This window comes from Muscardinus avellanarius, assembly GCF_963383645.1.
Source record: "Muscardinus avellanarius genome assembly, chromosome: 5".
Taxonomy (NCBI): Eukaryota; Metazoa; Chordata; class Mammalia; order Rodentia; family Gliridae; genus Muscardinus; species Muscardinus avellanarius.
In genome coordinates this window covers 58,873,838-58,887,882 of record NC_137790.1, presented here as the reverse complement: position 1 = coordinate 58,887,882, position 14,045 = coordinate 58,873,838, and the positions used below count along the sequence as shown (strand labels likewise).

Genomic DNA, 14,045 nt, shown 5'->3' with positions numbered 1-14,045 from the left:
TAGTATATACAATTCATCATTGTCACTTAGATTGTTTTTTGGTGTAGAGTCTGTTTTGTCTGATATTAGTATAGTCACCCTTGCTCTATTTTGGTTGCTATTTGCAAGGAATATTCTTTTTCATCATTTCATTTGTAACCAGTTTTTGTCTTTGGGTCAAAATAAATATCCTTTATCATCATCTCACTTGCAACTAATTTGTGTCTAGACAGCATATACTGGGATCATGTTTTTTAATACATTCTGCTAATCTTTGTCTTTTGAATAGAGAGATAATTCCATTTATATTTAAAGTAATTACTGCAAAGGAGAAATTCTGGTCATTTAGCTAATTGTTTTCTATATGCCTTATAGTTTATCTTCCCCTCATTTCCTGTATTACTGTTTTTTTCTGTCTAGTTGATTTTTTTTATAGCAAAACATTTATATTCCCTTCTCATTTTCTATTGTGAGATATTCTTAAGGCATTTTCTTTGCGGAGATCACATTTGACACACTAAAATTTTAATATTATAATTTGAATTTATAACAGCCTAACTTTATTTACATAAAAGATGTGCTTCTTTTTTTTTTTTTTTTTCTTTGCAGTACTGAGGATGGAACCCAGGGGCATTCTACCTCCAAGCTATACCCCCAGCCCTATTTTTTTTTTATTCTTTATTTTGAAACAGGGTCTCACTGAGCTGCAAAGGGCCTCACTAAGTAGCTGAGGCTGTCTGCAAACCGTGATCCTCCTGTCTCAGCCTCCCAAATGCTGGGATTACAAGCGTGCGCCACCACACCCAGCTAAAGAAATGCTTCTTAAAAAGCTCTTTTGCTACTCTTTTCAGTTGTGCCACAAAATGACACCAAAAAATATAAAATAATCTTTTAGTGTATTAGTCTCTTAAGTTATGTAGAAAAACAATGGTAATTACATACCATTGTTGCAATAGTATTAGATTTTAAAATTGCCCATATATTTATACTTACTAGCATATTTTTTTCTTTATATAGTTTGAAGTTACTATTTAGTATTTGTTTGTATCAACTTGCAGGACTCCTGTTAGCATTTCTTACAAAGCAAGTCTAGTGGTAATTAACTCTCTCAGGTTCTGTTTATTTATGAATATTTTAATTTTCTCTCATTTTTGAAGGATATTTATTTATTTTTGCCATACAAAGAATTATTGGTTGGAAGGTTTTTTTAATCAACTGTATATATCTGCTCATCTCCTTCTGATCATTAAAGTTTCTGATGAGAAATCTCCTGAAAAATTTACTGAGGATTCCTTGTATGTTATGACTTGTTTTTCTGTTTTTAAAGTTTTGTTTTCATCTTTCAACTATTTGATTACCATGTGTCTTGGTCTGAGTCTCTTTGACTTTGCCTTACCTGGAGTTAAGCTTCTTGGATGTTTATATTCATGTCTTTAATCAAATGTGGGAATTTTTCAGACATCATTTTATAAACAGTCTTTATTTCCCAACTTTCTCTCCTCCCCTTTTGGAATTTTGACAATGTGTATGTTAGTCCACTTGATGGCATCTCCCTGGTCCAGTAGGTTCTTTTCTTTAATCATTATTCTTTCAATTATCTTGTCTTTAAGTTTATTGGTTTTAAAAACAAAAGAGAAAAAAAAAGTACTGGTTTTTCTGCCTGCCCAAATATACATTTGAATCCTACTAGTGAGTTTTTTCATTTCAGTTATTATAGATTTTTTAGTTCTAGCATTAAAAAGTAGGTCTTCTATTTTTAATTGATATTTTCACTTTGTTTTTATATTATTTTATTGATTTTCTATGACTTCTTTTAGTTTTTTGAGCATCCTTAAGATAGTTATTTAAAAGTCTTTGAGACAAGAGGATCATGGTTCGAGGACAGCTTCAGCCACTTAGTGAGGCCCTTTGCAACTCAGTGAGACCCTGCCTCAAAATAAAGAATAAAAAATAGGGCTAGAAGCTGGGCGTGGTGGTGCACGCTTGTAATCCCTGTGCTTGGGAGGCGGATACAGGAGGAACACACAGGTTCGAAGCCAGCCACGTGCGCTGGCTTAAGAGACCCTGTTTCCAAATAAAAACAGTATAAAAATAGGTCTGGGAGTGTAGGCCGGAGGTAGAAGGGTTTCCAGGAACCCCAGTACTACCCCCTAAAAAAAAAAAAAATAGGGCTAGAGATGTAGCTTGGAGGTAAAATTCTCCTGAGTTCCATCCCCAGTACCGTAAGGAAAAAAAAAAAAAAAGTCTTTGTGTGGTAGATTTGCTATCAGTTCTTTTTCAGGGAAAGTTTCTGTTCCATTCCTTTTTTTCTTTTGAATGAGTCAAACTTTTCTCAAATGCTTTCTATATTTTTGTTGCCATTGAAAATTGTACATTTGAAGCTGATAGTGTTATAATTCTGTGAATCAGACTACCACCCTTTTCTAGTGCTTGTTTTTCTGATTATTCTTCTTAATTGTGGTAGCAAGTCTCTGTGCAGAGGATCACCCTGAGATGTAAACTTAAGGTCTTCTCCAGTTCTTCCAAATCTGTGCATGTGTAGTGATTTTTAATTTCTCTTGTATATGCAGTTGTTTTAAATGTGCTACTGTTCAATGTAACTCCCAAAAGGCAAAAATGAGAAGGCAGGGGAAAGACACCAGCCCTTTGAATTTCTGGGAATCAGTTTAGACAAATCGGACAGGCTTGCAACAGTGAGGTGAAGTGTAGTTATTATGGCGTCTAGTTCTTCACCTGCACTTCTGTGGTCATAAACATCAGTAGGTTGTCAGAGGAGGGATGGCTGACATTTGGTGACAGAGTTCTTTTTGGCTCACCCTGAGTCCTGCAAGCTGTATGCAGAGTCTCCCAGGACATCAGCACCTCTGCCTGCCACAAGGTTAAGGGATACAGCACTGGTAGGGCACCTGCTACTGGCTGAGGACTGAAATGACTGAAACTGACCCTGTTTACTAGCCAAAACTTCCTCTAGAAGTTGTAAGCCTTTAGTGGACTTCAGAATTTCAAAATAGTTACATTAGACTGTGCCAGTGAAATTTTTTGTCTAGGTGGAGAAATATATTTCTGGCACTTTCTAGTCTACCATCTTTCCAGAAACCTCCAAGCCTCTGTAGTTTTTAATATGTTTTCTTTTTTAATCTTTATGATAATCCCATAAGGCAATTTACTGTAATAACTCATTTTTAGATTAGAAAACTTAGTGGCTTGCCTACAGTTATACTACCTGATGTGTCATAGAGCCCACACTCATATCTGTGTTTTTTTAATCAATAGCACCCCCGTTTTCACATAGTAAAGCCCAAATGGTCAATCTGGAAATCAGAGAAGCAAAGCCACATGAGATCTTCCAGATTCCAAAGCAGGGCACTAGGATCTATGCGGAGGAATGGAATATGAGGTGGACAAGGACCAAGAGCCGAAACTGAGTTCAAATAGAAAACACAGGGCAGAATCCTAAAGAGAACTGGTATAAGAGCAGCTTGGGATTTTGTGAGGAGACAAGGCAGGAGCTTAAGAACCTGTGGTCTGTTTTTAGCCAAGCCCAACAAAGAAGTCCCTTTCGAAGGCTGAGTTCTTCCTCTATTGGTCTTAAAAGCACATAGCAGTCTGAGCTTGAGTTGTAGCAGGTCATTTATTTGTGTTTTTCCAGAATTACAAAGCCATATGTTAAACTTATTGTAAGGGTAGCATTATTTCATGCATTTTCAGGGTTTATACTTCCAAATACACTTTTGTGAAATGTGTACATTGATGAAAATGTTATAAATACGCCACATTTCAAGAGGCCAATAGGAGGATTACCATATTAGATAAATCAGCAAAACATAAGATTATTTGTTTAGCTAAAAATACTTTTAAGTTAATATGGTCATGTGTAAAATTATTAAATTTGTTAAAAAAATGAAAAGTAAAAGTATTTTTCCTTACCTTTCTCTCAGCTTCTTCTCTAATGATATCCACTATCAAAACTTTCTTTTGAATCCTTTCAGAAAAAAATTAATCCACTACAACTTTATACATATATGCTTTTTATAAATTGCAAAAACATTATTCTGGGGATGTTCTTTACATCTTTTTTTTTTTTTTTTGGTACTGGGGGTTGAACTAGAGGCATTCTACCTCCAAGCTATACCTCTTGCCCAATTTTTAAATTTATTATTTGGAAACATGGTCTAACTAGGTTTCTGAGAGCCTCACTAAGTTGCAGGGGCTTGTTTTGAACCTGTGATCCTCCTGTCTCAGCCTCCCAGGTACTAAAATTACAAGCATGTGCCACCATGCCTGGCCTTTTTATATCTTTTTTAAATAATTAAAACTGAACCTTGGAGATCTCGATGCAATATGACATTTAGCTTTACCTCTTTCATTAAAGATAGATTGCCTAGTGTTCCAGTGTTTGGAAGAGGAACTTATCAGTTTTCTGTTTATATGCTTTTATATTATTTCCACTTTTTTGCCATTCATAAAATGCTATGATATATTCCCAGTGGTACAATTGTTAGATCAAAGGATAATAACACAGATTCTTAAAAGAGGACTCTCTAATAGTTTTCTGTGATCAGGGATGTGTCCAAGAGAGAATGGAGTTACAGAATTTGGGGATAGGGTACAACATAAACGATAAAGTGTTGAAAGAAAAGGAACTAGAAATAATATAAAAGTAAAGAAACTCTGACTATGAGATTGGAATGATAGATATTTGTAACAATTTAAAAAGTGTTTTTTATTTCATTACTACAGTTATTCCTGGGAATATTTAAGAACAATATTTTAAATGTCCATATGCTTCATTGGTACTTTTAAAATTAAAAAATGTATAATTCTTTTTATAATTGCTATTGTCTTTGGTTTCATTATATAGTACATATTTATTGCAGGTAATTTGGAAAATGCAAGAAAGTATAAATCAGAAAACATTTCATCTATAACATTCCTACTTAGGGATAACTAATATAAATATAATAATCTCTGACATTTTTATAGATACTAGCTTTGACACAGTTTAGATCATATCATATATATATATGTGCTTATACCTAAACTCTCTCTTGTTTGTCATCTTGATCACGTTGACTTTATTTGCTTTCATTATTCTTTGCCTGCTTTCTTTCTTTTAGGTAATAGAAATCTAACATTGTTTTGGAATGAATTTGGATACCATCAGACCAAGGACATGGAGAAATCGTTAGACTCTATTAAATACCAACAAAGACAAGCTATGGCTATTCCATTCCTCATGCAGTGTGGTGAGTATTTACTTCCAGTCTAACTAGCAAATACTACTGGGTTACTAAATAAATAAGTCATGGTGTTATCAGTGGTTATTAATGGTATATTAGGGAGACAGAGATGGGTAAGATGTGGTTTTTGCTTTCAAGGAGATTACAGTCTAGGAGAAAGTTTAAAAGTAAATGTAGTGAGGGAAATTTAGTCAAATGCTGATCTTAGACCTCCACTAGATCAAAGTAGACAGTACCAGTTCCTTGCTGGCCTCTGCTCCAAGACCTTCTCCCTGGATAGGAGCTCCCTCATTATATATGGCTACTAATATTAGGTTCACTAGAGCTAAAATATTTGTGGTGGAATAATAAAAAACAGCCATTTTTACTTTAATACATGATACTTTGTCTAATGTACAACACAAATTTTGTAATGACTACTGAGTAAATAATGAATAAATAATAAAAGAAAAAATATTATGTTGTATAACATGTCAGATGACCTTGAATTTCAGGATACATTTTTACTTTATTCTTTGTCTTTGTGGTGCTGGCAATGGAATCCAGGGTCATTCTACCTCTGAGCTACACTCCTGACTCTTAAAAAAATTCTATTTTTAATTTGTAAATTTGGTCTCATTATGTTGCTGAGATCCCTGTTAAGTTGCTGAGATTGGTTTTGAACCTGTGATCTTGTGATCCTTTTGTCTCAGCCTCCCAAATGGGATAATGGATGTGTGCTAGGATGCCTGGCCCTTCATTTTAACTTTGATAAATGATAAGGAGTCACTGTAAACTTTTCAGTAGCATGACATCATGAAGACATTGAACAGTTGATATGGATGTTTTTTAGTCATGTACAAAGGATTATGGAATTGAGAACAATCAACTTAAATGGGCCTGTGGAGAAGATAGATAAACAAAGAAATAAAGCACCCTATAGTGTGTAAAACTTGGTGGAAGTGCCAGAGGAGCACCTCCTGGACTCATTACCTGGGTGACAAGTCAGATGGCAGTTGTAGGGAGGCAGCTCAGTGAAGGGTGGTTGGTGGAGCACCAGATCTCAGAGGATGCCATGGTGGAACCCAAGATCGAGGTAAGAACTTGTAAATATATGAACATTTTTTAAAGTTAGATTTAAGAAAAACATACATGACAGATATTTAGAAGGTATGATGATGAAAGTATGTGACAACACTCTATCAGGTGATATAATAATGGCTAACAGTTACTTTGTCTTACTGATTTGTGTCAGGTTCTGTTAGACTTTGATCACCAGGACTGAGATCTATATGGAATGGGGCAAATTATTTGACTTCTCAAAAGCTCAGTTCCCTCCTCTATAAAATGCGAGTAGTACTTGTAGCTACATTGTAGAAGTCTTTTGAGAATAATATGAATTAATAGTGTGAAGTTCATTGAATGTAAGGTTTTTAGGAAAGCGGCTAGCAATGTTGACTTTTATCATTGTTATTATTATGTTATTTCATACTCGACCCTTTTAAATAAATATTCATCTTAATCTCTTTTTGCAGGTGATAGTGCTAAAACAGAGACGTTAAGTCATTTGTCCAAGATCACAGAGATAGTAAGAGGTATAGCCTAGAAAGAGTGGGGTGCCTCCATTCCAAAGGCAGGGGAGATGTAAGAGGAAAATGGAAGAAGAAATCAGAAACTGCAGAAAAGGGAGCAGGATAAGTAGGTACAGAAGAAGACAACTTGTAGGTGACTCAGCTTGTTATTTTATTTCCTATGTTAGTCAGGCATTTGGAGACAGAGAGTGGTGTTGTCAGCAGATGGGTAATAGATCAGAGAAAACGAGAGAGTATAGGTCACTGGAATTTTTAATGTGGTTTAAGAAGATGGAGGCTGAGATCTATTACTTAAGGTTTTTTTTTTTTCTAAAAGTAGCAGAAGCAATTGGAGGGAATTGAAGCAGTAGTAATAATAATATATTTCTTGGTGGGACCTTAAAGTATCTCCTAGTATCCTAGAATATGTGTGCCATCAAGAGTAGTGGGTGCACTACTTTTTTGGTAGTGAAAATTGACAGCTTCCTATGATAGCTTTATTTCTGATTGCAGTCTCTTTTGTGTGTGATTTTGTTTTGATTATCAGATCTTTGCCTTAAATGGAGAGTCTTGCCTTCCTCTACAAATTATAAGGAAAAAGAATTTCTTGACGTGTGGATTTGTGCAAATAATCCTAACCCCCTGGAAAACAGGTAGTTTTTGATAGTTTTCTAGAAACTATACATTTAATTCCTAACGTCCCTATCATGAAAATGGAAAAATGTCCGCTATTGACAGATTTCAGCTTAGTGGCTGGTATCTCTTTGAGCTCTTTCTATCCCTTTGCTACCTGTAAAGAGATTGTTTTGTTAGTGTGCATTTCCATCAGATAAAAGGGATATGGATATAATGGCCTGCAGATGTTGGAGCGAGCAGCTGTGCACTGACAGGAGAGGACAGCCTCCCAACCCCACAGGAATCTCATGTTCACACAACTGTACAGCACGAGCACATGGGAGGATTATGCAGAGCGTGTGTCCAGGGGCATCAGACTGTTAGGCCATGTGCCTTTTCTGTTTAAGTTACATATTGATTTCATTGTTTTATGTATGTTCTTGGAGGGAGAAGTTAAGACTAAAACAGGAAAAAGACTGATTAAATATTGATGAATGTCAATGTTATTACAAGCTCTTATGCACTAATATTCTTTCCCTGGAGGGAAAAGAGTTAGCACTCCCCTTAACAAAGGCACCCCTGACCCAAGCATGCTTTTCCACGCAGTCTGCTCAAAGTCTTAGACTTAAACATAAGTGGATCAAATTGCTGATGTAGACATTATCATAGTAACGGCTTTTTAGGTGTGTGTGTGTGTGTGTGTGTGTGTGTGTGTGTGTGTGTGTGTGTGTGTGTTTTACTGGAAATTGAACCAAGAAACATTCTATCTCCCATCTATACCCCCAACCATTTTGTATAATGTTTTGTTTTGAAATAGGGTCTCGCTAGGTCACTGAGAGTCTTGCTAAGTATTACTGAGGCTGGTCTTGAACCTGTTATTCTTCTGTCTCAGCCTCCCAAATTACCGGGTTTACAGATGTGCATCACCATGCCTGACTTTTTGTTGTTGTTGTTATTTTTATCCAATTATAAAAAAGGAAAACATTTTAAAAATAAAAAAGAAGAAAACATTTAGAAAATAATGTTAAAACCCGTTCTGCCTAGTGTCTTCAGGTTAATATATTTACAGACTGAAGAAAAATGTCAAGAGTGTAAGAGTTCTTACATTTCGGGTGACCCAGGGATTTTTCACTCTCCCTTTCTTGTTTTGCAGTACAACCTGTGTTTTTCCAAGTAAAATTTGTCATAAAACTGAAATATATAAAACAGACAAATGCACAACTCTCCTAGTCAAATGGGAGGCTGGGAAGCAGGGGAGCTAAGGTAGCCTCTTGTATTTCTGTTCCCTGCTCTCTGCAGAAAGCTCAGAACTTCAGGGAACATGATTGTGAAGCCTTGATTTTATTTTATTTCTTCATTTTAGAAAAGCCAGAATTTTTTTTTCCTTCATGTTTGAAGCCAGTTCGTGAGCCATTGGCCAGGATCTTCTGACTACTAACTTGATTCTATCTCTCACTTGAGAATTAAATACCTCCAGAATAGCAACACATCATAAGCTCAATTTTAATATTCAGAATAGCTAGTGATATTAATTACTTGTTGTGACCTAAGAATTTTACACACAGCATACAGAAGTGTTTAGAGTCTCCTTGGCCACAATGCCTGGGCTTCACTTCTGGCTCCACGCTGTGAAGTCTGGACAATCGATACGACCTCTTTTGTCTTCAGCTTCCCATTTCCAAGAACGAGGCTTAATAATTGTGTCTTCATCCATCTTCTCTGGGCCCTGTGAATTTCTTGTCAGCACAATCTGCAAAGGTTCCTGGTCTCTGTGGGTCCCTTGGTAAGAAGACACCAGGATGTAAGCTGCCCCGGCAGGTTTAAGCATGTAGCTATGATTTCTTACACCACTCTTGACCGTCGCAGCCACACAGAACTGGGAAGCTGTCCTTTACTGTTTCCTTTATTTTCAGTTTACACCGCAAACTGAATTTACACATTCTCACCTTCTTCTCTTGAAGACTATTGATAACATCTCAGAGCACTGTAGGATTAGTTTCAGAGTTACATTAATTCTATCTCTTTTACACATCAACATAATGCCACTTGTGAGGAGAAGAAAGATAAATTTAGCTGGGATGATAGAAAACTGATGGACCTTAAAAACCTAGAATGCAGAAAGTGCTTATATTTATCATTTTCTTAAGTCCTTGATTCTCTAAATACATTCACATAATTCTGACCATCTGTAATTTATTTCAACTGAAGACATTATAACAAAAATACACATAAAGTGGCAGCAGGAGGTTTAGGGGAGATGTAAAGAAAAGCTCCCGATGACAAACAAGGTCAGTTAATGGAGAGCTGGCACTTCAGGTATGAGATCCCATTAACAGTGGTGTAGACATGATGAGTCCCCAAAGGAAGAGGATTCATCTGGTGACCTAGCTAAATCCTCTAACTCAGTATCATAGGCCGGAACCCTAAGAATAGGCAGCCTTTTGAATATACCATGAGACATATGCACCATTAGATTTGGGTAGATCGCATAAAATTAAATGCATTAAAATGAGGAGAAATGAAGTACAGTTATTTTTTTTAAATTTTATTTTATTGGTGCACTGTATTCATACATCATAGTGGGATACAAACTTTTGTAGACATACATGCACACATTGCCCAGTCAGCCCCCACCCGATCCCCACCCCATTCTCTCCCCATCCCTCCTTCCCATGCTTGGCTTAGTGGTTGACATCTAGTATTATAGCAATTTATCCAAAATTAAAAATGATAATCTCACATAACAGTTTCATTTGTCTGATACCAAGCGTTTGATGATTTAAAGATAACATTTCAATATTTCTTTTTGCTTTCTTTCTTACTAGAGCATATTTTTTTCTGTTTTTTTTAGATGAAACTATCATATATTTATATATTTATTTTTCAGAAAAAAATCTATCCTAATATGGAATATGAATTCTAGATACCCAAAACGATCTTGAAAAAGAACAAAGCTAGAAGATATATATTTTCTGATTTCAAACCATATAAAGCTACAATAATTGAAACAGTGTAGTACTGTTCTAAAGGCAGATATATAGACCATTGGAGTTAAATACAAGCCTAGAGCTAAATTCTTCCCTATATTGTCAAGTTATTTTTGACAAGGTTTCCACGAACATTTGGTGGTGGAAATAATAATCTTTTAACTAAATATTGTTGAAAAATAATAATTACATGGAAAAGAATAAAATTGGACCTTTACCTAATCCCACATACAAGTATTAACTCAAAATAGATGAAAGACCTAAATATAAATCTTAAGACTATAAACTTTTAGGAGAAAATCTGGGTCATAAAACCTCACAACATTGAAATTGGCAGTGATTTCTTGGATATGATTTCAATGGCACAGGCAACAGAAGAATATACAAACTCCCTAAAAAATAAAAGAAAATATTGTATATCCAAAGACAATGTAAACAGAGTTAAAAGTTACTAATAGAATTGGATAAAATATTTCCAAATGCTATATCTGAAGGTATATTAATATTCCAACTAGAAATCCTAAAAATTAATAACAATAAAGCAAACAATACAACTTAGAGATAGGTAAAAGACTAACATAAATAATGAATCTCCACAGATAACCAATCTTAGTTGTCTGTTGGATGGAAACTCTTGTTTCTCTGGTTCTGGTGAGTGTTACCTATTTCTTCTTTGTAGTTAATCTCTTTGAGTATTTTCTCTAGCGCTGGTTTTGAAGACATAAATTCCTTCAGTTTCTGTTTGTCATGGAAGCTTCTTATTTCTCCATCTAATTTGATAGAAAGTTTTGCTGGATAGGAAATTTTTGGCTGGAAGTTGTTTTCTTTCAGAGTTTGGAATATGTTACTCCAGGCCCTTCTGGCTCTCATGACTTGGTTTGGGAAGTCTGGAGTGATTCTAATTGGTTTGCCTCTGAATGTCACTTGGCCCTTTGTTTTTGTTGCCTTTAAGATTCTCTGCTTGGCTTCCACATTGGTCATTTTGACAATTATATGGCGTGGGGATCCTCTTCTCGGATCCTGTCTAAAGGGAGTTCTATAAGTTTCCTGGATCTGTGTATCAACCTCTTGCTCTATATTTGGAAAATTTTCTGCTATTACTTCCTTGAAGAGATTGTTGATCCCTTTGGTATCACTTTCTTTTCCCTCCTCTATTCCAATTATTCTTAGGTTAGCTCTCTTAAGATGGGCCCATATTTCTTCAATGTCAGATTCCTGCTGTTGGATATTTTTTTCTAGATTAGAAACTATGCATTCATTTTTGGATTGCTCATCTTCAAAGAGCGAGATTCTGTTCTCCATGTGTTCTAATCGGTTGTTTGTGCTTTGAATTGAGGCCTTTACTTCATTAATTGCATCCTTTATCTCTTTTTGGCTCTCTCTGAGTTCTTTTCGAAGCACCTCTATTATTTCTACAGTTATTTTCCTGATTTGATCTTCTAGAAATCTCTGATTTTCTGTTTTATCGGGTTCTGATGTTGTGGGGTTGTGCACATTCATTACTCCAGTGTTATTCCTCTTTCCCATGATTTCGGAGGTTTGTGCCTTCTCTGGGTTCTTCCCTTGGGTCACTATGGCTTCACTTAAGGTGCTCTGGATCTCGAGTCTGTATTATCTCAGACCCCACTACTCCTTTACTGGGTTGTATCACAGAGTCTCCGACCCAGGGAGTCGATAGAGCCTGCTTTAAACTATGGGGGGTGCCAGGTTGCACGTTCTCCTATGGTGTGATATCTCTGCCACCACCACTCCCTCACTGGGTCAAGTCCCAGGAGGCACAATACTGCGATTTCTCCTCTGTGGCCCGCAATTTGACTCACTGTTCTTGAGTACGCATATGTAGCTGTACTGGACTCGGTGAATTCACTGCTGCTGCCGCCGCCGGTGGCAATATGGCGCCTCTGCCACGCCCTCGGCCATGAGGCTGGCGTATATTTTCTTCTCTGGTTTTGATTTCCACTCTGAATCCCTGCAGCGTGTGCTGAGCTCAGCCACTGGGAGCTTTAAATGCTGTCTGCGCCGAAAGATCCCGCCTGGCTGCTCCGCAGCGGCTCACCTCGGCTTGCTGTAGCCGTCCGATGAGTTCGCCGCTGCCGCCGGCAGTATGGCGCTGCTGCCGCGTCCTCGGGCGCGTGTGTCTCCTCTGTGGCCCTGAGCTCTGTTCTCAGTCCGCTTTCTCTCTGGAGCCTGGTGGTTTTTTTTGTTTTTCTGGTGATGGTGTTTTCTGGCTATGAAAGGCGCTCTTTTTGTGGTAATGGAGATTGGTTGTTAGCGGACTCTTAAGCCCCGCTTTTCTCGGTCGCCATCTTCCCGGAAGTCCTCAATACAGTTATTTATTAGGCTAAATTCTATAAGTATAGGGACAAAGGTAATGAGGTGGAAAGTCTGTATTACGTATATTTACAGAAAAACATCATTTTAAATATGTTGAAATATATAGTGTCTATATTTACAGAAAATGTAGTTGGCAGCAGTTAATCTCCAATTATCATCAGGGAAAAATGACAATGGACAACATTTGAATGAATGATGTCTGTGTAGCCAGAACTTGCCCCAGAAAGAGAATATCATAGTGATCCATAGCAGTTACATGTTATGTCGTTCCATCTTTACAAAAGTCCTACAGACTTTCCCCGTTTCTCAGAGGAGAGCAGAGGGAGGCTCAGGAAGGCTCACTGACTTGCCCAGTGTTCCTCCCTGGGGCTGGATCTGGAAGTAGGATTCTAACGCACAACCTGTACTTTTCCCACCTCACCAGTCTTCTCAGAAAGGCATCCTTTTATGTTTCAGGAAACTCAATTTCATTTACATACTTTTTTAGTGACCAAAATTCTCCATTCTTTACAAATGGCAGTATTCAGTGTTGGTAACCTGGACAGAGGAGAATGGAGCCGTTCCTTTTCAAACTACTGAAGCCTCAGGTTTCGTTTCCACTTTAAGCACAGAAGGAGACTATGTGCTTTTGTCACAGTATCTGAGAAATAGATCTCAGCACAGTTCCATTACACTCATGCAGATGCATACATCTGCATTAAAAGTAGGGATCACTGACGGATAAAAATGATGCCTGTTACTTGGCTGAGCCAGAAGAGTCTGAGTCCTCCTCCTCCTCCTCCTTCTCCTCCTCCTCCTCCTCCTCCTTCTTTAAAAAACTTATTAAGAAAATACCTGTGGGCTGCATAACGTATCCAAATTTATTTCCAAATAATCTTTAAATGAAGCCAGTAGAGTGGATTGTATTTTGATAGAGTAATTGAGGTTGCTCTTTTCTGAATAAAAATTTAACATGGCCACAAAATTTGTTTCTCCAGTGAAAGAGAGGCCGCTATTATAAGTACTATCCCACAGATGTCTTCAGATTCACACTGTAGGTGGCGGTATATTTAGGAGTTGTCCCTAGGATTTATTTAGCATTTTTTTCTTTGAAAATAACAGTAACAGCAAACACCGTATGTGGGTGCAATTGTTTTTTTTTTTTCCCTCTTAATAGTGCTTCAATTTGATGGTAATTCCCCACTCTTCTCTGTTGATGGGGGGGGGGGCAAGAAGAATATATGCTGCAGCCCTGAAAAGCAGGGAAATGATGGTTCTGATTTTTTTCTCTGAGATGGAAGAAGGCCCTCTCTCTATTCCTACCTCCTCCTCCTAGACTAAAACATGCATTTTCTTCAAGC

General features: G+C 37.0%; 1 protein-coding gene across 1 annotated transcript in view; it reads left to right on the top strand.

Annotated features, from left to right (window-relative positions):
- The window catches only part of MORC1 (MORC family CW-type zinc finger 1), a gene marked incomplete at both ends in the record, with an annotated part of 181,031 nt that overhangs the window by 87,758 nt on the left and 79,228 nt on the right, over positions 1-14,045 (top strand). Inside the window, 2 exons of the mRNA XM_080696508.1 lie at positions 5,097-5,225; positions 7,317-7,422. Coding sequence (XP_080552634.1) covers positions 5,097-5,225; positions 7,317-7,422 — 235 coding nt within the window. The remainder of the gene's footprint in view (positions 1-5,096; positions 5,226-7,316; positions 7,423-14,045) is intronic.